Source organism: Asparagus officinalis, chromosome 6 (assembly GCF_001876935.1).
Source record: "Asparagus officinalis chromosome 6, Aspof.V1, whole genome shotgun sequence".
Taxonomy (NCBI): domain Eukaryota; kingdom Viridiplantae; phylum Streptophyta; class Magnoliopsida; order Asparagales; family Asparagaceae; genus Asparagus; species Asparagus officinalis.
The window spans coordinates 6,747,327-6,772,391 of record NC_033799.1 but is presented as its reverse complement, the minus strand read 5'-3'; the positions used below and the strand labels follow the sequence as shown (position 1 = coordinate 6,772,391).

Below are 25,065 nucleotides of genomic sequence, written 5' to 3'. Positions count from 1 at the left end.
AGCATTGTGTTCTTTGTAAGAAGACGAAGGTAAAGTTTGGGACAACCATCCATAGGACGAGGGGCATTTTAGACTACGTGCACATAGATGTTTGAGTCCCACTAAGATGACATCACTTAGTGATTGATATTGGTTCATCATGTTTGTAGATGATTATTCTAGGCGTTGTTGGGTATACACCATGACGAAGAAGAGTGAAGTCCTAGAGATATTTGTAGAGTGAAAGAAGAGATTAGAACTACAGACTGGTAGAAAAATCAAGACGTTACGATCCGACAATGGCGGTGAGTATACTTCTGACCTCTTTCAGCAGCTATGTCGAGATGAGGGCATAGAGAGGTACTTCACAGTTAGTCACATATCGCAGCAGAATGGGATGACGGAAAGGTTGAATCGGTCTTTGCTAGAGAAGGTACAATATTTATTATCGTAGAGGGGTTTGGAGAAGATATTTTGGGCTGAGGCACTTTCTTATACTAGCCACTTCATTAATAGGCTGCCTTTATCTGCAATTGAGGGGAAGACCCTTATTGAGATGTGGTCGAGAGATCCAGCACACGATTACGATCAGGTAAAGGTATTTGGGTGTTTTGTATTTTATCATGTTAGAAAATATAAATTGGAACATCGAGCTAGGAAGATCATATTTGTGGGATTCAAACGTGATGTCAAAAGATACAAGCTTTGGGATCTAGTTGATAAGAAGATTGTGATGAGTAGAGACGTCACATTTGATGAGGTTTCAATCTTGAAGCTTCCCAGCTCTCATCAGGTGGAGAGCAACTCGACAGAGGAGATATCACATGTGGTAGAGATTGATGCAGCTTTACATTGTCCATATGGAGACCATATCTATTAGAGTGTCAACTGAGGTGACGCCAGGCGAGCATGATGATGATTTGAAGGATACAGGTGCAATTAAGCAGGATCAGGGTTCGACGGCTCAAATTTCAGATTCTATTGCGGTTCGGAGACAGAAGAGAGACATATGGATGCCAGGTAGGTATACAGACACAGTTGTTGCATATGTACTTCCGATGGAGAGTGTCAATGAGATAGTTCCTACTACATTCAGAGAGACCGAGCAGAGTTCGGAGGCTGATTTGTTGCATGTGGCTATGCAGGAGGAGATGAAGTCTCTTCATAGGAACGACACATAAGAGCTTGTCGAGCTTCCAAAATGACGAAAGGCTATTGGTTGTAAGTTAGTGTACATGAAGAAGGAGGACATTGAAGGCACTCTCGTAAGGTTCAATGCTAGGTTAGTTGCAAAGGGATATGCACAGGAGGAATGTATTGATTACAATGAGGTCTTCTCTCCGGTGGTGAAGCATTCTTCGATTCGGATTTTGTTAGCTTTGGTGGCACAGTATGGTTTAAAATTAGATCAATTAGATGTTAAAATAATAATTTTTTCATGGTGATTTTGATGAGGAAATCTATATGACTCAGTCATTGGGGTTCCGAGTTGCAGGGAAGGATAAATTGGTTTATAGGTTGAAGAAATCATTATACGGACTGAAGCAATCTCCTCAACAGTGGTATAAATGATTTGATGGGTTCATGATCAGTTATTCGTATATTATTAGCCAGTTTAATCCTTACGTGTACTATCCCAAGTTGAATGAAGGTATGTATATTTATTTATTGCTTTATGTCAATGACATGTTAGTTGCTTCTACTTCTAGATCCACGATAGATAGATTGAAGGTTCAGCTTTCGAGTGAGTTCGAGATGAAAGATTTGGGTGAAGTGAAGCGTATTTTGGGAATGGAGATCGGCAGAGACAGAGACAATAGCAAAATTTGTATGGCACAAGTGGTTTATTTGAAGACGGTTCTACAGCGGTTCAATGTGAGCATGGAAACGAAGCCAGTTTGTGTACTATTGGGAGCCCATTTGAAACTTTCAGCTGACCTTTCAGCGAAGACAGTTAAAGATCGAGAGTTGATGTCGAAGAATCCATATGCAAGCGCAGTTGGAAGTTTGATGTACGTCATGGTTTGTACGAGGCCGGATTTGTCACATGCAGCGAGCATGGTTTCTAAATACATGCATGACCTAGGTCTGAGTCATTAGGACGTCGTGAGATGGATTTTGAGGTACATTCGAGGTACTCTCACCGTTGGTTTGATTTTTGAGCGGGACACTAGTGGTGGGCAGCTATGTATTGGATACGTAAATTCGGACTATGCTGGAGATTTGAATAAACGTCGGTCTACTACGGGGTATGTGTTTAGTTTATGCGCCGGTGTGTTGGAGATGCACATTGCAGTTTACGGTGGCTTTGTCTACGACAGAGGCAGAGTATATGGCGATTACGGAGGCTGTTAAGGAAGTGATTTGACTTCGACGACTTTTGGAGGATCTTGGTATTTCGCAGTGATCCGTCACCATTTATTGTGATAGCATAAGCGCTATTTATTTAGCGAAGAATTAGGTCTTTCATGTAAGGACGAAGCATATCGACGTTCGTTATCACTTCGTTCGAGATGTTCTTGAAGATAAGAATGTGGAGATTGTGAAAGTCCATACGAAAGATAATCCGACGGATATGCTCACAAAGGTGGTTCCGAACAACAAGTTCGATCATTATAGAAACTTATTACAAATTCGTGATTGTTGATCGAGGTCATTCGTGACCATTTGGATGAACTATGGGCGGCTTGATCCCTTGGGAGAGGGAGTACGTAGGCAACAATATTGGTGCAAACAAATTTGGTATCGGCTCAGTTTTGGGAAAACTTCGCCGAGGTGGAGAATTGAAGTAACGACGAAGAAGAACATGAAATTTGAAGTGCACAGGTGTGGTTACGGGTCGGTCGACCGACAACATAGGCCCGGTCGACCGATAGGCTGTAGGATTACAGGGTCTGAAACCATGTTCTAGTCGGTCAACCGAACGAGTTCAACCGGTCGACCGAAAATCTGGTCGATTGACCGAACGCTTAGGGCCGGTCGACCGAAAACTTGCACGATTACAGGGTTGGAATTTGTCTTTCTGGTCGGTCGACCGCATGGCTATGTCCGGTCGACCGCGAAGTGGTTATGGGCCAGTTCGGTTTTCCCAGTAGAATTTGGTTTGTGTTTTGATATAAATTAAAATACGGTTTAGGGTTTCTTAAGCAGAGAAATGAGAAACTTTTGAACACTTTGAGAGGGAGATATTGTAAGGGAGTTGAGAGCTTTGGTTAGGATTATTTTTGAGTGATTTTGTGAGTTGTAACTCGTATTTCTCCTCCATATGGTGAAACCTCCTCATCCTCTCCCCGTGGACATAAGTAATTGCTGAACCACGTAAATCTCTGTGTTTGGTTAGATTTGTGTCGTATTTGGTGGATTGCACTCGTGATTTGATTTGGTTCTCTTCTCCCATGTCTTATCGATTCATTTGGGGTACGAGCACGCTTCCGGAACTGCGCGCAAAAAAATTACTTATAAGGAGGAAAATGTGATGTACGTTCGATATCAAGTTTTAATCAGTTCGAAAAGTACACACTTGTGCATATTAATAATCAATCAAAACAGTAATTATCAAATTTAGTAGTGGTAGCAAGAGATATGTTTTATGCGAAAGCCTCGATAAATCAATTTTTTATCATATTATTTGATCTAGTGTTCCAGCACACGTGAGCTGTCACTGGCTTATTGGTCAGAAATAAAACATATTTAAGTAACTAACCACTTTATAAATCCCATCAAGAATCTACTAAACCTCCTCTACGTACGAGATACCCCCAGGAGCAAAAATTAATCAAATAAAATTAGCGTTTTAAATGTAAAGAAATAGCTACTATTCTGGTTAAAGGCCTGGGGAACAGTGTCACGTGCTCTCGAAGACGTGTCGAGTCCTCGGGGGCCGTTGAGCTGCGGTACGGTACGTGAGGCCCCATGGGATCATACGTCAGCGTCGACTTTTGCTGTAGCCCGATCGCCGAGGATGACCCTACCAGCGGACAGTCTTTGTCGGTGTGGGTACCACTGGATCCTGAATTGACAGTTCCCCAAATTTTTCGGATTTGCCCCTAGATTTTGCACTACGCGCCTTTGTACTGGGTCGGGTCAGTTATTTTTTTTTAAGGAACATGAAACGATTCTATTAGGGTGGCACCAGGTAGACACGTCCAACCACATCCCAAATCACACCCACTCTCTCATATGTTATAATACATCGGGTCTCACATAAGATTTTAAAATTTTAAAATATCATGTGAGACCCGATGCACTGTAACATATGAGAAAAAAGGTGTGGTTTGGGATGTGATTGGGGATGTGCCCCCTGTCATTTTCCATTCTATTAAAGATGATCGAGAATAATCTAGTCAAAGATAGAATCAAGAATTGTAATAGAGTCCGAAAAGAACCCCTACATCTATGTCTGTAAGTAAAAGAAGCTAAATTACGTGTGTAAATATTGATTGCGCTCGTCGGACATGCAGATTGGAGGAAAAGTCAAAACTCTTTGAAGAGAGACATGTATGTCTATCTCTAGGTATGAATTGTTTGAACGCTTTATGATCTTAATAATTGATAGTAGTACTAGGAGGATGTTTGGGGAGGCTGATTCTTTGGTCAAACTAGCTTTTAAGTTAGACTTTTTATTTCTACACGTTCGGTAAATTATCAAATAAGTTAGTTTATAATTCGCATTTAAAAAGCTGGTATACCCCAAATTTTGAAAAATTGGCATACCCCAGTTTTTGAAAAACTAACATATTCACCTCGATAAGTTAGGTTTGACCAAACAAATTATTACTTTGTCCCAAGATATTTCAAACAATTTTGCTAGCATTTTTATCATAAAATCTAAAAAATCACTAAAAGCTAGTATAATTTATAAGCTTCAAAAAATAAGCCATCCCAAACACCATCTATGTCATTAATTGAAATATATATATATATTCTTGTTTCATATGACAATAAGTTTGATACCATTTACCTACTAAATTATAAAACAAACAAAAAAACTTTTTCTTATTCTTTTTTGCCATGAAAACTAATTGTTTGTGGTTATGGTTACAATACATACAAGATGTAACTAATTTAGTTATTCACACGTATAAAATAAATGTTTGACCATTATTATTATGGATCCACACCGTTTATTGTGATGCGTGCACTCAAATCTACATGGAGACCAGAAAATCACGCATATTCAAATATTTGTAGTGTATTCATTTAATCATACTCTCTTTGAAAGTACGAGTTCGGTAAAATGTTTTCATGGTCACTATTAACCTTAATTTTTTTAATATTACATGTTATCCTATCTATTCTAATTATCTTATATTCTTTGAATTGATAATTAAATAATTTATCTTATTCATAATGAGACTTAACATGTTATTAGATAAAGAAAATACGTTTGATATAATTCAAAAATTTTACTTATTTTAGTTCGCAGAGAAATCTAAAAAACATAAGCTAACCAACACCTAAATTTTTTTAGACTTTGTGAAAGATATCCTCCAAATTTTAAATTGTAAAAACACCCCTACAAATTTAAAATTATATTAAAATATCTTTTAAATTTCAAATTTTATTTATTTTAATTCAATAAGAAATCTAAAAGATATATGCTAGCTAGAAACTAAAAGTTTTTTGACTTTAGAGAAAATATCTTGTGAGTTCTGAAAATTATAAAAGCACCCCTAAAAATTTAACATTTGTAAAAAAATACCTTAAAATTTCAAACCTATAAACATACTAAAAACCTATAAATAACACAAACAACCCCTAAAAATCTATGGAATTTATAATAAACACTCTAAATTTTTTACAAATTGTTTAATAAAACCCTCAAAATATAGAATTTATAAAATCCTAATAATTTCCAACCTAACTATACATTGAAAATATAGGAATTGTAAATATCCCCTACATAATGTATAATTTATAAAAAATACCCTTAAAGTTTAAAAAATTACAAACAAAAAGTTCAAATTTTAAATTTTACAAAAAGCACCCTGAGAATTTCAAACTCATTAGTAAATTGAAAACATAAGAATTATAAATAATTTATAAACAATTTATAATCTATAAAAAATGCCTATAAGTTTAAAAAATTACAAAAAACCCCAAACATTCATAATTTAAAAAAAATCCATGAGAATTTTTAACCTATAGACACTAAAATAAATATACAAAATTACTAACAACCCCTTAAAAATTAAAATTTTACAAAAAATATCATATTCCCTTTAAAAATATAGGTAAGAAAATTTTTTCATGGTCAATATTATCTATAACATTTTTAAAAAGAACATAACTAATTAGAAATCTATTAAATTTAAATTTTATAAAAAAATACCCTTGAAGTTTAGTACATTGCAAATTACCCCTCCAAAATCTAAAAATTTTAATATTTTTTTATAATTCCTTGATTTCAATATAATGTTTAATAGTTTTTGTGTATTTGTGAATTACAATTTTTTAGGGTTTTTTATAATTTTTAAAAGATTTGAGGGTGTTTTTTTGTAGTTTTCTAAATTTTTATTATGTTTTTAGTGTAATGCATAGATGCCTTAATTAATAATGGTATTGAGGAGTAAGTCGTTCTTAAGATATATTAGGTTATAATTAACTGTACACATCACTATTCCTAGACAATATAGTTTATATATGAAAAAAAATCATATAAAAGAATTTATACTTTAATGTAGTATTTTTTATAAATTATATTTAATATGAACCCACCATATAATTTTGATTGTGGTCATCGTAATTTTAATACGTTTGATTGATTGACTAAATAGGTATATGGACCATAAATTATTTTATTTTCTCACATGAACTAATATTTGGTACTTAATAATTTAAATTATTAATTTTAAATTTAATATAAAGAGAAGCTCTAATTACATTTATTTCTTTACCTACAGGATAATACAATCTTATTTCCTATTTTTTGCTTGAGATTTATTCCATAGTTATGTGTATCAAATTAGTAACAAAAATAATTATTATTTATGCTTAAATTATGATGATTGTAGTTGGTCACTCACTATAATTTTCATGAATATATATATCTTACTTTCTATAGCTATCTGCACTAACCATGTATATTTTAGAAATTAGTTATTAATTTGACATATTAAATTACTTTTCTTTTGTAGAAATTTCTTCTTTGACTTTTGAACTGTGTAATCACTATATTATCATTCCAGCTTAGAAAGGACCTCACTCTAAATGGCTTTCAAGCCATTGTTTAAGTTGAACCGAAGTATATACTATCACTACTATATGTATATATTTTTTAAGAAAATTATGTCAACACTGTTTAAACAGAAGAGACTATTCTAACCTCTGATATTATAAAAACTAAATATAACCAATTGAGTGACTACATCAGAAAAGCGTGAATAAGAAGATAAAGAGGGAAGGTAACGACATTGCCAACAGTACTATCAATAGCAAACTACAATGTAAAGTTAACCTATTTTATGAAGCCCAACTACTGTCTAGAAGCATCAAGATTTTCTTATAGATATACTTTATACTTTATTAAAAAGGGTCATATAATCTTATATAATAAAATTTATTTAATACTGAATAGTAATATCATTGTAATAATATCGTTATTAGGGAAAATTCTTCATGAACAGTATGTTCTTTATGATATATAAACTTTACACTCTAAATTTTGTGTCTTTTATAGAGTCAAAATGTTTGAATACGAGCCTCTAATATTTTGCTCTCACAGTAGCAAAATCCACATAGCAGATGTGGATATTTCAGAAAAGTTATACATCCTATATACAATACAATTGCCCTAAACAAGTGAGTTATAATAGCATTTTTCATTCACGTCATTTGGGGCAAGATTTGATAGGGACTTTGCGTCAAAGGAAAAAAAATTTACAGCACATGATGAAATATATCATAATTTCCTTGCTCTAATTTCACAAGAAAATAATTCATCGTATATTCGGTTTTACTTCTATGATACGGGGAATGAGTTATAAAATTGAATGAGAATATTAGATAATGTAAATATGAGCGAAATCACAACTAAAAGTTAATGTGAATTTGAGTCAAACCACAACTAAAAGATTAATGGACATATTGCAAGAAAATTCATATGCAAAATTTCTTTGTGAATTGAATGATTACCCATCTTTTGAAGACTTCAAGATACTAATAAATATATATGTTGTACTAGATCAATATGTTTATAACTCACAAATAGTAGATTATGTGGTCACGGTCTGGATTGAAGGAAATAATGATAATATTTTATTTGAAAGATAGATTATTGAGTTGATGATCAATCCCACAAAGAACTTTGTTTTTTTAATTCTATTTTTATCAATTTAAATAATCATGATATTCAACCACGTGCATTGTATGTGCATCTCAACTACTGATCTAGAAACGGATGGGTTGTACTTGTCTCACCTGTCAATTATTTTGAATTGTTTGAATTATGTGATAGAAAATCTCAAATCATAACTTTTGATCCACTTAGAGCAAGTCCAGCAAGCTCCCACCCCACCTCCTAAGGCTGAGGTGGCGGTGGGAGCTTGCTGGACGAAATAATGAGTATCGATATCGGCATCGATGTGGGCATCGATGCCTGCATCGATACCTGCATCGATGCCTGCATCGATGTCATATTACTGTAGCGCGCGTCAATGGCTGATTGTGCTTGTCTTGGGGCTCAAGTTTGATCCAATGGCTCTCATTCACTGATGTTTACTATAAATAGGGGTAGAGAGTGAGGGGGTAGAGGTGTGAAAATTTTGTAAACTCCTTTTGGAGAGGAGGGCTACTCTTAATTGAGAAGGCCTTCCAAAAATTATAGAGCTCCTAACTAGGAGCTTGTTGGAGCTCCATAAAATAAGGAGATGCTCCCAAGACTTATTTTTATAATTTTTTATACTAAAATGTTTAAGAGCTCTTGAGAGCTTGCTGACTAGGACTCCCAACTGGGAGCTTGCTGGACTTGCTCTTACACTTCATGACATGTATATAACAACATACGAGCAATGTGGGTCATTATTATCGATAGACAAATGTACATCTTTATATGTGCGTGTAAACCCTGTGTGTACTGTAACCCTGACCATTGCTGGTTCAATTATGAATTTATGATCCAATAACAGTTAGTATAAAGTATTTCCTCAGAACAAGTAACATTGTAGAGGTCACAAGACCTATTGTGAACCAGTTGGTGGTTCAATTGTATAAAATTTGCATGTTTTGAATATTTTATTTTACTTCAATTAGGAAGGGCATGCGATGACCGCGTGATGATTTCACGTCAGATTGTTCGCCACTCGCAACCATTCGTGCGTAATTATACCAGCAAAAACTCAATACTAACATTTTTATATTGCCCAAGAAGAAAATTACATCATATCAGAAAGTGTATCTTACTCAGCAATAAAATTTTGATAACTTAGCCTAGAAAATATTCAAATGATATGAGGCGGCGAAGACTGTAATTTCTAAGCTATGCGTAAAAAACCACGTAAAACTTGAAGGTATAACTCAATTAGCATCTTGTCGTGATAAACGTTTATGACTTCATATCGTTACCCTCTTGTACGTATATATATTTTTCAAGCAATTATTCATTATCTTGGTGGGGTCCTCTCTCCATCATGTATTATTGTCCGGTGAGAGAGAAATCAGAAGTGGGAACCAACAGGAGACTCCATGGACCATATATTCACATGCAGCGGACAGTCACATAATACACATCAAGCGGTTCCACGATGCTACTTTGTACGCGTCAGATGAGACCACCCCCGCTCCCCCCCCGCCCCTCGCCCCACCCCCCCCCCCCTCCCTTAATATCGACACAAAGAGTATCAATGGAGCAATTTATTGTCTTTTGTTTTGAGAAGATACACCAAAGCTAGTCCATGCATGGACCAGGTGAAGTGGTCTAGGTTGGAATGGAATCTAAAATAACATACTTTTCCGGCTTGTTTAAGAGTTTAGAGGGCGTTCTTTTGAAATAAAATCAAAAGGGTTTTTATGGTGTTTGTAGTCATCAAAGTATGACTTTTTGACAGCAACGGACATGTGTTCCCTATATGCACTGCTTAAATTAAATTGACAATCAAGACCACCAAGAATCCTGACTTAGCCGACTCGCCGAGTCGACATCTCCTTAGATCGGCTCGAAGGGCGGTACTTATCGTCTTCTTGTCGAAGATGACTCGCTACGAGCCAACTCGACCAGTTATTCGACACATTTGCAGAGTCAACTCGAAAGACGTTACTCCTCGACACCCCTCGCTACAAGCCGAATGACAACTTCAACCTCGAACCTCCCCGCTGACAGCGCGTCGGCGTCACATTAAATGCTTGGCAAGCGCCGTCATTTCCTCTATCCCCAAAAGTCTTATGAATCATCGGACCACGTCGGCACCGCCACGCCCCCGATCACTTCACATTATATACTGAAATGTCCTCTCCTTCACTCGTTGACCGACACCTGTAAAGCAGATACTAACGTGGCCGACATCCCATACTCGGCCGAAATTACTATTCTACCCTTTTATCACCACTATAAATAAGGGTATTATTTTCAACAATAGGGCAAACAATCTCTCAGAATTCTTCTCCATTCCACTACACATAAGAACTCACACGGATCATTACTTTCTCACTCAAATCCATCACTGACTTGATCATTAGAGGAACAACGGGGGAACAAGTCCTCGTCCTCTTACGAGTTGTTATTTGTGCAGGGAGAAGCTACTCAACTCAAAACCAAATGTTCGGAGAAGTTAGCGGCCCCTAACCAACCTCACCCTCATTTTATTATTTGTGTGATTATTAGGGGCTGTTTGGTTCGCTATTATAAGGGGTGGAAAACTCAGAAAACCCCTGCACGTCAGATTTTTAGCCCTCCACGTCAGCTTTTTTGTTTCCGTCCATTTTTTTGTGCCGCTTTGGTTCGCTCGAATGGAAGAGGGGAAACTCTGCTGAAATCGCCGCCAACTAAGATTTTTTTCCTCTTCGATTTCCTTCCCCAACCAAGTGAAATTGATGAAAACTCTGCCACGTCATATTTTTTTCCTTCTCTGTTTTGTTTACAAAAGTTTTCTTTTTTTCTATGCGAACCAAACACAAGAAAAATAAATACATTGGTTTCCCACCATTTTTTATGTGCGAACCAAAGCAAAACAATCTATTTCATTTTTTATGTGCGAACCAAAGCAAAACAATCTATTTCTTGGAAAAGTTTGGAAAACTCAGAACTTGTGTTTCTTTACATGGAATTGCATTTCTCTACATCAAGGAAACGAACCAAACAGCCCCTTGACATCAACAGGGTTAATTACAAAATAGCTGTTGGGGAATTGTAGTAAACCCCAAACACCTCTTTTTATTACACTAAAACCACCATGAATTTCTGGGGAGTTGCGCATAACCTTCGTGAGCTGTTTTGTTTTACAAAATTTCACATAAAAAATCCTCATTTAGTTTACAAATCAACATCATTGTTTCTAACATCTCATGTGGCAAACATGTGCCAACAAAATCCTCGTCCAAAAAATTACCTATTTTACATTTTTAATAAAAGTATATTTTTAGGACTATGTTATACCCCTAAAATTACTAAATATTAATCTTCACAGAGATATCAACTTGTGTCTTACGCTATACCAAACCCGACTAGTTCAAGATTAAGATAACCTCCACCTCAGCACGGCCGACTGGGTTGGCCTACATCTCGCATAACCGAGTCAAAAGACGATGTTTCTCGGCCAACCCCTCAATTGATTCCACAAGCCACTCGACTCGGCTTGCTGTTTGGCCGATATCTCACTTAACCGAGTCAAAAGGTCGTGTTTCTCGGCCCTAGACCTCAGGAGTCAACAAGATGACAATTTCCTCTAACAACATCATTATTACTCTAACAACATCATTATTGCTCTAGCCTCTATAGTCTTTATGATTCATCGGACCCAATCAGTACCAAGCATCTGCTATCATTCTCATGTTAAATGACCGGGTGACTCATCTCCTTCAGCAACCAACACATAACACATGTCTGCCAACTCAACTGTTTAGCTAGACTCAGCCCAAGTTACATTCTTGCCCCTCAGACCCACTATAAAAGGAATGACACTGCATGAGGTAACTCTCTCTGGTTTTTTGGACATAACTATGAGATAATTCTATATTTCCCCACTCAATATCGTCTACTAACTTGATCGTCAGAGGAACAATCGTAGAATCCAACTCCACACTCTTACGAGTTTTTTCATGCGTAGGAAAGAACAACAAGCCCCAGAACCATTCATCAGGAGGAGTTAGAGGACCCCAATCACTCCACAAATTCTCAGATAACATCCTATTTGATAACATGACATCAACGGACTAATAAGGGAATTTTCGTCTTTTTTGTCATGTGCTTACCAGTGACTCGTTTGAGTTATTGGCGCTAATATGGAGATAAAAAAAAATAAAAAATTCACATAAGATTTAGCGAAATAAAACAGTTCATGGTGGTTATGTGCAACTCCCTAAAAGTTCATGGAAGTTTAGTGTAATACAAGAAAATTTGATGGGAGTTTACACAACTCCCTAAAAGTTCATGAGGGAAATTCTGCAATTAACCCTAAAATCAATTTGAAAATAAAATTGACTTTGTATATTAGTATAGTTATCTATTCATCTAAAGGTTAATTTGATATAAACCCTTGAACTTTGGGGTGTCTCACATTTCAAAAGTCTATTGAGCTTTAATCTCATCGCATCTGAACCTTTTTATCTATAATTTATAAATAACTAAAACGTCGTTGAGAGTAAAATATCAAATATTTACTTATCATTTACTAGGAACATATCCCTCTCCTAATTTTCAGATTTTACTCTCCCAAGGATTTTTTAGTTGTTTGCATACATATAGAGGGTGCGGTATGAAAATTTCAAAGTTTACAGAGAGTTTTTAGAGATACTCCATAGATTAAAGAGGTAATGTGAGATAAACAAACTTCCAGGAGGTTGTATCCAACACCCCTCTATAAAGTTCAAGGGGAACTTTGTGAAATTAACCCTTCATCATATTTGACTTGCAGCGTAATTCCATGTAGAAATTGAAAATAAAGAATAACAATATTATGCAATTGAGTTATTAATTCCAACTCTGATAAATTTTTTTATTTTTACGTTTGCATCTAAACAAATTCTTAATTATATGAAAATACGTTTTCTGCAGTTTAATATGCAAATCCTATCTTACAACTAATCAAAGTTGTATCTACATATGCAAAACAATTTGTTTTATAACAAAAATAAATGATTATTCAAATATCATGCTTGAAGCTAATTTTATGCACCAATTTTTTTGTTAGACGTAAAATTTGGTGTATTCACAATCTTAGCATAGCAAACTACAAAATTTTGAAAAGGATGACGTTTCAGGTACACCCTCGGTCACACTACCGACCACCCCCCCTATTGCTACAGTGCAAGAGATCCCATTTGAGACTTTTTTAAATCTCAAGTGGGCCCTCCCGCACTGTAGCGAGAGGGGGTGTGGCCGGTTGTGTGACCGATGGTGTGTCTATATCATTTTTCTTAAAAAAAAATCTTAAGTGGGACCTTCTATACTGTAACGAGAGGAGGGGTGGGGTCGATGATGTGCCGCAATTATTTTTCTTTTGAAATTTTTTCTTTCAGATAGAACTAGAGATATTTTCTTAACAATCATGATAAATCATCATGTCACACAATGGCACAATATGTAAAAACTTACAAACTCAAAGCCCTATCTGAGAACTCTCATAAACTCCACCGACCCCACGAGCTCGTGGACGTCACGTACGGCGCTCTCCCTCCCCTGCCATCCAACTCACCACTCAGAGGGCGCGCTTCTGCTCCCATCTTTCTTTTCATTTTCTCTCTCATTTATACTTATTATAATAATATTTTCATTATGGATAATTTTCACGAAACCCCCTGGTTTGGAGTGATTTCAGTGACATTGCTAAGAACTTTGAAAATAAAAGAAAACCCCTCAACATTGGAGAGTTTCGCAATGTGCTACCAGCCATTTGAGAATTTGTGGGGGCTAATAGAACTGGAGAAAACATGAAAATTTTAGGGGTATACTTTATGTCTTGTTTGGCAAATGTTTAAGAAGGGTTAATTTAGTTATTTTATATTTTATAAATTAAAGTAGGAGATAACTTTTCTTAGCCCCTCACTTAATCAATTGCCAAACAACTAGTGTAGCCAAAATATATCCATATCTGAGGATTTATCTATATACACACCCGTCAGAATGTAAATATGGTTATTGATATCTATATCTGATAGGATATAGTTATAGATACGATGAATATCCATATCCATATCTAAAATATCAGAACGTATATTAGTCATACAATTGTAATTATTTTAATCTTTAGATCAACGTATTTAAGGTTTATTTTGATAATCAGGAGATCTAATCTTAGATTTCTAAATATTAATTAACTCTCTTGTATTGCCATGAACTATATTCTTTTCTATATTATATGGTTTTCTCATATCTATTTTGTATTTGCATGTATACTGTAACCATATTTGAATTTGGAGGACATGAATATAAATTTTTCTTAGCGATGTATAGATGTATCCATATCTGTGATTGATAAGCAGCTATGAATATGGTAAGTATTACATCCGAGTGGTATATGAATCGTTAACACCCCTCCAAATAAAAACATACAATTTTACTAAGATATTGTATGTCTGCTTGTGTTTATTGAACAGAAACAAGAATAGTTATTGTAGCCATCATGCTATTATAGCTTTTTTTTATTTTTTATTGTTCGGTTGTCATATATCACGAGTAAGGTTGCACTCCGAAATCTGACGTAGTAGCCTTTGATAATTTTTCTCCAATTTGAAATGATTTTGCTTGTAACTAATGTATATAGTTGTCTTGTCAGTCATGAGTAGGATGCATCTTTTTTAGCCACGTTAACTTTCCAAGTTATCGTGTTTCAAAAAGGAATTTTAGAACTCAACATAGGTTAATATTATTTAAATTTTAAATATCATTGGAGTTTAATGCAAAACACTCCAAAAATTCAGGGAGCTTTAGGAAATTCACCACTTTTATTTGCCCGTTTTCACCACTCTCTCTCTCTCTCTCTGCACTGACTGACCATAATTGATTGCAGCAGTAGAGAGAGAAACAAAGCAAGCTAGAGAGAGAAAGTGGAGAGAGAGAATAAGAAGGTGTGCAGGGTCCTTTGTATGTAAAAATGGGGGCCGCGGCTCAGACCACCAACACCCCCAAACCCCCAAACGGCATGGGCGGTCACCTCACCCCCCACCCACTATTTCTACCCATCTCCTCCTCCTCTCCCCCCTTCTTCCTCTTCTTCTCCTTTTTACTATTCCAGCGGTAAGGTTACCGCTCTCTGCGGGGGGTAGAAACCCACCAATGGCGGCCGATGGGGCTGAGATGGTGGCCCCGGCTCCTCGCTCGCCGCCCAAGTACCCTGATTTCTGCGGGAGGAGGAGGCTGCAGCTTGAGGTCCAGACAATGAATCGCGAGGTTGGGTTTCTTGAGGTAGTTCATTGTTCCCCTTCTCTTTCCTTTTGTTACTTGCTGAGCGAACTCTCGCTTGTGAGTTATGAGTTTAAGATTTTGATGACAACCCACCTCTTAGTTTGCGTTGTAAATAACTAAGGATACTTGCATTTTTATTTTATGGACATTTGGTTCAGTGAGTTCGTAGTGGAATTGGTGGGATTAGTGCTTCGTACTTTACCTCTAGCCATGATTGTATTTTGTAGCGAATAAAGCTCTTTTAAAGTCAAATATATTTTCTTTTACCAAAATGTTTTCTTATTAGGGGAAAAAAAAGCTAAATGACTTCACAATAGAGTTACCCATGTTTATTATCGACAAAATGAAAGGCGGAGATGCATTAGCAAATGTTAGGAGCTACTATTGATGAGTTGATGAGTAGAGGATCCCAATCCTTATTTTATACCCATAATGGCCTTGTAAAAAATATATATATCTTTTGATTCGGGAGTTTGGCCTTACCAGTTGAGTGCACGGATGAGCGCTATTGATAAACTGCGGAAAATGGTCTGCTATTAAATGAAATGACATTTTTGGGATGGCGATTTTGAGTTTGGCAGTTTCTCCTTTGAGTGCAGCAGTTTAACTTTAATATGATGTAGGTATCTTGATGAAATATTTGTTTATGTGCACAAATAGAAAGATGAAAAAGAGGAGGTAGGAGCAAAGGGCTAAATGTCAATACTCTCTAATTAAACAGAGGTTGGTGTAAATGTCAGCTGAAAGTTTTGGTGTCACATCATACATTGGGTGGTTGGAGGTGGCTGAGTTGTAATGTTGGTGAAATTGAAGGTTGTTCTGTATTTTGCCTTATTCTTATTGCATTTCCCCCTCTAATATAGTTTTAATTCTGGTTAGCGCGTTGTTCGAATTTTTCAACATCCCTTAGATTTAGTAGAAGAAACAGGAGGGACTGACCGACTGACAATATTCTTTTCCTTGTATTTCTTTATTCTTATGCAAATTGACTGAAATATCATGATAATTTTCATGTTAGCAGGAGGAGCTACAATCATTGGAAGGGCTTCAACCAGTTTCTAGATGCTGCAAAGAGTATGATTCCTTATAATTTGTTTGTAATGTACAATGCAGTTTTATGCCCTTAGTATCAAGAGCTATCTTAGTTAGCATTTGCTCATCTGAGAAATGAGATTTAAATACAATGTTTTAATCATATAACATCTGAGAATAAGCATGCCCTGTTTTTACTTTCATGCCAGATTTCGGCTTGATGAAAGGTAAGTATCTGCATAAAGCTGACAATAATCTGTTGTTTGTTTTCTTTTGTGCTACAAATTTATGGCTCTCGATACCACCCTTGATCAGTATCTAGGGTTAATATATTGTATCAGTTAAAATTATGACATATTATGTACAAGTTTTCCCTTTCTTCCGATGATTTACATGAAACAGACATTGGTTTCACTAGTTTACGCAGATATTGCTCTTTAGCAGAGGAACTTTTACGAGAATTTATGAAAGAGATTGTACTTGTCTACCTTATGTTTTGTGTTTTAGTTCTGTAGTCCAACCACGATACTAGCTAGGGAAGCTAATTATTCAATCAAAGAACATGCTCTTTCTGATTTGCTTATAACATGTTCAAATTTAAAACCTTAAAAGACGGAGGTATACCTGTTCTGATGTAGCTTCAGAGGAGTGATAATGCCACTCTTATTCGTTGATTAATTGTTCCTCTATAATGTATCTAAATGTATTAGCAAATATTATTAAGGAAGCAACTAGTTGATACTTAAGTATTTGTTTGGTTACCTACAGTGGCGGATCCTGAAAAGCTTTCTTGGCGCAGGGGCCGTGGGGGTAAATATTTATCTAAATATAAAAAATATAATGGTTTAATTGCAATCAAATACCCTATAGTTTCACCTACTTTTCACATATATACCCCCAGTTGTATTTGGTTGCACTTAATACCCTCGGTTATGCAGAGGTGAGGATTTCCCCTGGAAAAATTCTCATGCAACATATAATAATTGCAAAACATTTAAATAAACTAGGATTCGTTTAAAATAGGATTTGATAGAATTAACAAGGAAGTAAGGGTGAAAATGTAATAAATTTAGCATGTGAGTGTCGCAAGAGAATCTCCACGGAATATTCTCTCGTTTACAAAAGCAAGGCTATATAAATACAAAATTTAATATTTAAGTGCAGGCAAATACAACTGGGGTATATATGTGCAAAGTAGGTAAACTATAGGATATTTAAGCGCAATTAAGCCTAAATTCAAATGGGTAGCTAATTAGTTAGTGATTACAAACAAGGGTTAGGGTGCAAATATTTCAAATATTTTTTTTTTTTTTTGGGGGGGGGGGTTGCAGATTATAATTTTGGAAGGACTCAAAATTATAATTTTATTTTGTTAGCACCTACTATTATATGTATAAAAAAAGACTCATCAATTCACTTACTTCATTTATTGTGTTATTTTTGGCAGGGTTCACGAATTTGTTGGAACAAATCCAGATCCATTAGTACCCCCGTATGTTCTCTTCATATCTTTTACTTTATTACCATTATATTTGTATGTGTCACATTTATAGGCCTTTTTTTGTTTCACCAGGAATAAGAAGAAGCGCAAGTCCTGTCGCTTTTTTAGATGGCTCGGGTACATTCTGATCTCTCCTCTATAGCTATATTTCCATCATAAAGCTCCTCGTTTAAAATTTGTTGCTGATCTTTATTAAAGTAATTCATAGTCATATCCGACAGGCTATGCTAACAAGCAAATTAAATGGGTAAGTTGCAAAGTCATAAAGTGCCATAGAGGCCGAGAACAAAAAGTTATGTTACTAACGGCATTTTAAAATGATACATAGATGTATTTTCTCTAGTAGAAGTTCGTATTAACTCTTTTTTCCTTTTGAGTGCGAACTCTTGTAGTAAATTGATGATTACACTCTATCTCTGTTCGGTTTTAACAAGGAACCTGTCCTGCTTGTGCCTATCGATACGGGGGAACTATATAGCTTTTTCTTATGAGTTTTTTCGTAATTAGATTCAGGATGTGACTTGTGTAGTTTTTTTATTCAAACTGCTGCTTACATTACTGTAGCTCATGCATGTTCTTGAAGTTGCTACACTTATTAAAGTTATTTATGCGAAAACTCATGAATTGTTTGATGGTCTTATTTACGTCTGGAGTACATTTTGAGCTGCGCAACTTATGTTTCAGTAGTATAACTTACATGAGACACTTTTAGAGGATGTTTTGTACGGTGCAACCATATTTGTAATGGTGTTTTAATTGCATGCAAGTGCAGTTGTAATTGTTGTAATGTGTAATTATAGTTGCATTTGTTTGGTTAGTCACCCTGCTAATTAAATAACTTTAACCACAACAAAACTCGATATCCCCATCTGTCTGAACTAGGAGATTGTGTTTCTTCCATTCTTTACTTTCTAATCCAAAAATCCATATCGCTATGTTTTAAAATCTTCCCGCCTAGTCCGCCTAGGCGGTACCTAGGCAGCCTAGGTTCTGATTGCATAGGCCTTGAGAGTGCCTAGAGGAGTGGAGACCGATTACGCAGACTGCATTGTTAGATTTTGGTCGTGATTTCCTCTGTTGTTGTCGCCACGTCCTGTTAACTTTCTCCGAAGTCCTCAATCTCCTCCACCGACCACCTACTCCTCCGACCTCCTCCGACCTTTAGCAAAACCTTTTCTGTCACCACTTAAAAAAGAAATCCTGCTAGGTCTTGCGTATAGACGTTAGGCGCTAGTTTAACACTTAGCAATGCCTAGTGCTTTCGATAACATTGACTATAATAATAATAAAAAACGCCTAGGCCACGACTTAGGCATAGGGTTTGATGTCTAGGCCGCCTAGCTCTTTCTGTAACCTTATTTGCTCAAAGGCTACAGGATCTTACCTAAAAATTAAAAAGAAGCCAACAAATCTGGTTTTTTGATACCAGCAAGACATCTCTTCGTTCTGTTTGCTCGTGTCTTCCATCAACTTGTCATCTGTAGCCCACACCCTGATTCTTCCCCAAATTTACCCATCTGACTTGCTTTGGAGAGGGTTCCCTCCATCTCCACTACGAAGGACGGGTCGTTCCAAGACTTTGCTCAGCTCTTACAGCCTTACACTGCACCTTTAGCTTCTCTACCATCTCCTTTTTTGGAAAAAACCCAATCTCTCGATTGTTATGAGGCAGTACTTTTTGGCAGTAGCTTTCCAACAAAACCTCTTTAAGCCGTAGAATAACCTAAGAACATGCCCTTTGCTACCTGTTGACCTAACTTGTATCACTTTTGATTTACATGATGGGTAGAAAAAGGAGAGGAGAGATGTGGAATCTGGTTTCTTTGGTTTGGCTATAAGTTTTGGTCTAGGTATAATTGGTTGGGTAATACTAACCATATTACTAACTTTATACTACTTTTCTGCTTCAAGGTGCAAACATATGGGACCTTAGAGATAAATGTTTATGGTAGCAATTCAAAAGACCCAATATTTTGTGTCATATACAGTACGAGAGGAAGTATGTAACTTGTATTAGCTAACACTATCCGATTGGGTTTGGATTAGGGATGAGGCCAGGCAACTGTATAATAGAGATTAAAGAAAGTGGGGAGCGTGGGGATGCTGGGGGTTGTAGAACAACCAACGACTGTTTAGCTGGAAAAATGATTTGATCCTGTAGATGGTAGTCAGGTTTTATTTATAAGCAAAGCAGCTAAGAGTATAATTATTTCAATATGAGACTAAACAAACTTCTGTCTTCTGCACTCTAGTCACATTTTTGTGATAGTACTTCAATATCCAATTACCTCGTTATCGCAAACCATCAAAATTATCATTTCAAAGCATGTTCTCCTGCAATATAGTATCCAAGTACTGACCAATTAGCAAAACGCATGAATCTCATTTTCCCCAACCAGATCAAAGTTCTGCTGCTGCCTTTCCTGTATCTGCTGCTGTACTGACTGCAAGAAGCCAACCTGCACCTGCTGCCCAAGCCTCAAGGATCTCTGCTGCTGCAGCTGCTCTTCCTGCTGTAAACTTCCTCAGTCCTGCTGCTGCAATTTCTCAGACTGCTGCTGCAATTTCTCAGACTGCTGCTGCAATTTCTCAAACTGCTGCTGCAATTTCTCAAACTGCTGCTGCCCATTGAATCGTTGCTGCTGCTGCTGCAAACCATCAAAATGCTGCAGCTGCAGCTGCTGTGAAACTTCCTGCTGTAAAATGCCGAAAAGCTGCTGCTGCTCCCCGACGATATCTTGTCCGGAGTATTCATGTGGGTGCGTGTTCGATTGCCCGAAGTGTACAGAGGTACGTCTCTGTCCTAAGTGTAGTAAACCCTGCTGTGTTACTGGATGTTTGTGTTGATATGTGGCTATGGTTTTCGTAGGTTGTATTGTATTCTGACGATTATATTGAATATAAAAAATTTTTGTCTGCCGAATATGTTACTTGTTTAGATTCAGGGAAAATATCTTCATGTTTCTCTGCTTTGTTACTGTATGTATGTTGATGCATATGGTTTTTGTAATTCATTTCTGTTTAGTTTTCTTTTGGTTTTGTAGGCTGTATTGTATTCTGATATATGATATTGAATATAAAAGTTGTCTACAAAATTTGTTGCTTATTTGGAATTAGGAAGGACGTTTTGGTGTTCTTTTTATCAAATATGACTTACATTAATTTAAGTTCCTTATTGAATTTTTTTTTGCTTTATTAATAGTTCAATTTTGATTATTTTTTATACGTTATCCTGACTGCTAATAGACTTCTAGTTATTGTACCTTATCTGAAATTTTGATTACTTTTTGCCTTTAGATTATGAATTATGGATTTGGATCCTTTTCAGTTAAGATGATAATTGTTGACGGTCCAATTACTCAAATCATTGCCGTGTATTTCAATTTCGGTAGATTGGATGTGGCATGCTATTATGAATTTTAATGCCTTGCATACCGTAAGGTTGGATATGTATCAAAACATGGAATAAAAGCTGCGACAATTTCTCTAGCATGAGAACCATTAGATATAATACCATTTTAGAATCTGCAATATGTATAGTAGTATTGTATTCGTATGCAACTAGTGTCTCCTTAGGGGTTAATGGTCGGGACATTTGGGAGGATAATGAGATATTTTTGAGCATTCTATTTCATAGTGTTATTTATTAAGACAATAGAACAAGGATACTACCTTTTAGTGTTATTGGTTTATTGGAATACTAGTGAGACAATTTCACCATTTGAGATAAAATTATCCGACTTATATACAAATATTTTGTCCCAATAGTAAAAATTTATTTCATCCTTCACATTAGAACAATTATGTTCCACATTGAAAGAAATTGGAATAATTTTAATTTTTTTTGTATTACTTAACTACGTACTAATTATATTATAAATATATAACATGATATATAAAATATAAAGTAATAATATATTTATTATATTATCATATAATAGAATAAAATATTATTATAGTTTAATTTATATGTATAATTTATTTTATTATATTTATTATATATTATTATGTAATATCGCATACTATATATTATATAATAGCACAACATATTTATTATTAATATTATATAATATTTTAATAGTATATATTATTATATAATATATTATATTGATTGTAGTTTTTATTTTATTGTAGCAATTATATTATATTGTATTATATTAAGCCAATATAATAATATAATTTAATATAATATCATATTAAAATTAATGAATATGTTAGTATATTACATTTAACTATAAAATATAATATAATAAAAATAATGTCATGTGATCATATTATATTATCTTATATTAATATAATAAAATATATTATTGTGCTATAATATAATATGTTTTAGATATTTTTTATATATCATAGTAATTATTATATAATATTATACTTTGTTTTAATTACAATATAGTATCTTAAATAATATTATATTGAATGAAAATATTATAATATTTTATGCAATAAATTTTAACCTATGACTCTATTCTGATATATTAAATTAGATATTATATTAAATATATTGTTTGTATATTATATTAGTTATTATATATATATATAACATACTATTATAATAATTACTAATATTTGTAAAATAATATTATATTAGTTATTATATATATATATAACATACTATTATAATAATTACTAATATTTGTAAAATATTATGATATAATATAATACTATAGTTTGAAATTGTTATGGTGTTTCCATTCGCCAAAGTGCAACTCATTGCCAAGTAACGGACATGTGTATTTCTGCATGCAAAGCCCCAATCAAATTAGTAGCCAAATACCAACAAGAGGATCCTGGCTTAGCCGACTCGTCGAGTTGACATCCCTTATGTCGACTCGAAAGACGGTACAAATCGACACTCTTGTCAGGGACTCGAAGAGCCATTAATCGACAGCACTCGACTCAGAGACCATCGACAACGTACTCGCGGTTAGAAGGAAATTCTACCTCGAGCCTCCCCCTGACAACATGTCAACATTGCAGTTAATGCATGGCAGACACATCATGCCTCTAGCCCCAATAGTCTTCATTACTCATCAGACCACGTAGGCACCGCCATGTTTCCGATCACTTCTCGTTTAATGTTGAAGTGATCTCTCCCCCAGTCGCCAGCCGAAACCTGTAAAGCAGGAGCTGACTCAACTGCCAGCCCACACTTTTTCATCGTCATCTTGTGCTCGGCCACAATGTCGGTTCTATCCTTATAACATAGAGAAGGTTCTGAATTTTGAATCCTTTAGTGCAAACTATATTGCACATAAGAACTCACACAGTTCTTCACTTTCCCACTGAAGCTAACCAGCCGATTTGAGTGTCCGATGAACCATGGAGGAACCAGTCCTATTTGTGACACGCGAGATTGGCCGCACCCCCATATTGCTTGCCAAATAGCAATGTTCGAAATACTCGGTCCCATAATTTTTGCAGTCCAAGCTGGGCCGTATAATTATATTCCTTTACGGTTAGGTACGTAAACGCTGAGCCCAGCTCAACCCAATCTTTTCACGCCCAGCTCGATGCCCACGTTTCCTCATCGCATATTTTCTCCTCTTGCTGCAATACCACAGCAAACGTGGTCGCGCCACGAACTTTTCAGGATTGCTGAAGCGTGGCTGCTGATACTATAACGCGTTCAAATGTCACGAAACAAGAAACGTCTTCATCCACCCGTTCCTGCCGAAGCTTGGACCGTGATTGCGCTATTTAAGATCTTCATCATGAACAAACACGCTCCGTAGATGACTTAATATATTGACCACATATCTTTACTCGTAAATATGAAGAAGGTCAGTGGCGAATACCAGCGAGCGATAGCGAATCATAGATACACATAATATTAATCGTCTAGCCGACGCCTTCGAATTGTCAGGATCTTGCCTCACACCAAGGTCGAAACGTTACCTCATCCTCCTCAATCCTCATCATCTCATCCCCTTGCGGCACAACAAGCAAACCCGAGCCCGAACTCCGCTCAACTACAAGTCACGTGTCCCCGACACCACTCCCTCGTCCACGCTGCTCCCGCTCCTCCCCAAGCACCTGGGCCGCCCGGGCCGTATTTATATCGAGTACAATAAGTCGCCTTGCTTTCGCCGCACCTCACCCCTCGCAAGCCTACCCGTACGCCGCACCCGCCGCCTCTCCGTCGCCGGCGATGCGCGCCCGGACTCACAGACCTCACCTCCCTCCTTACTCGCATCTCCCCTCGTCGCGGCATCTGCCTATCCAGACTTCCCTACCGTGCACGTCGCGTCTGAACGGGCATCTACGTATCAGCGACGGAGGTCTGCGACGACACCGGGCCTCTCCCTTCGCGTCGAATTGGGACAGGAAGTCTGTTTTCAACTTTAACAGTGTAAAAAATGGTGGCGCAATTCTTCGTTAAGGGGTACAGGCGGACGAATCGCCACCCGTGACGGGACCGAAGGACTCGAGGTCGCCGGACTGGGATACGAGGGAAGCCGGATCCACACTGCGTTCCAAGCCGCTGTGGCGGCGGTGAGAGGGCGGATTTAAAGCTAGCGAAGGGAGGCGAGGGGATGGCGACAAGCGAGGATATGCGGCTTACAAGATATGCTGGGACGTCGGGAGTTATGATCGGATCTTCTGCGGCGAAGGAGCGGCGGCGATTGGACGGGGTCACGTCATAAAATACTCGTAAGAGCAATGTAACGCCAGAGTTTTAATGAGATTGATCGCCATAAGGGCGTTCGGGCGGTGAGCAATGGGGTGGTCGATTAGTGCTCGGTGGGCATTCGAGGCCCGGGTGTGACGCCACAAACGGCGCGCCGGGATCTTAAGGTTGGGGCTTCGACGATGGAGGGAGTTCCTGGCTGATGTTAACTTGGTGATGGATCGTCGCTGTTTGCTCTACCGCGGGTGAGCCGTTGATTCGTTCGAAATCTCCCCTTTGGTCGCACGGAGCTGATTGTGGGTCCAGGATGTGATACCCGGCGAGCTATCTCAAAATGGCGGGAGGATCGTGCTGCGCGAGCGTGGT

General features: G+C 36.7%; 1 protein-coding gene across 2 annotated transcripts; it reads left to right on the top strand.

Annotated features, from left to right (window-relative positions):
• LOC109844694 (guanine nucleotide-binding protein subunit gamma 3) lies at positions 15,200 to 21,003 on the top strand. Of its 2 annotated transcripts, none has more exons than XM_020413812.1 (5): positions 15,200 to 15,532; positions 16,554 to 16,606; positions 18,012 to 18,056; positions 18,138 to 18,182; positions 20,465 to 21,003. In XM_020413812.1, the coding sequence occupies exons 1-5, from the start codon at positions 15,404 to 15,406 to the stop codon at positions 20,910 to 20,912; spliced, it is 720 nt and encodes a 239-aa protein (XP_020269401.1). In that variant the 5' UTR covers positions 15,200 to 15,403; the 3' UTR covers positions 20,913 to 21,003. The 2 variants fall into 2 exon arrangements, with proteins under 2 accessions (XP_020269401.1, XP_020269400.1); XM_020413811.1 differs by having other exon boundaries at positions 15,211 to 15,532; positions 16,551 to 16,606.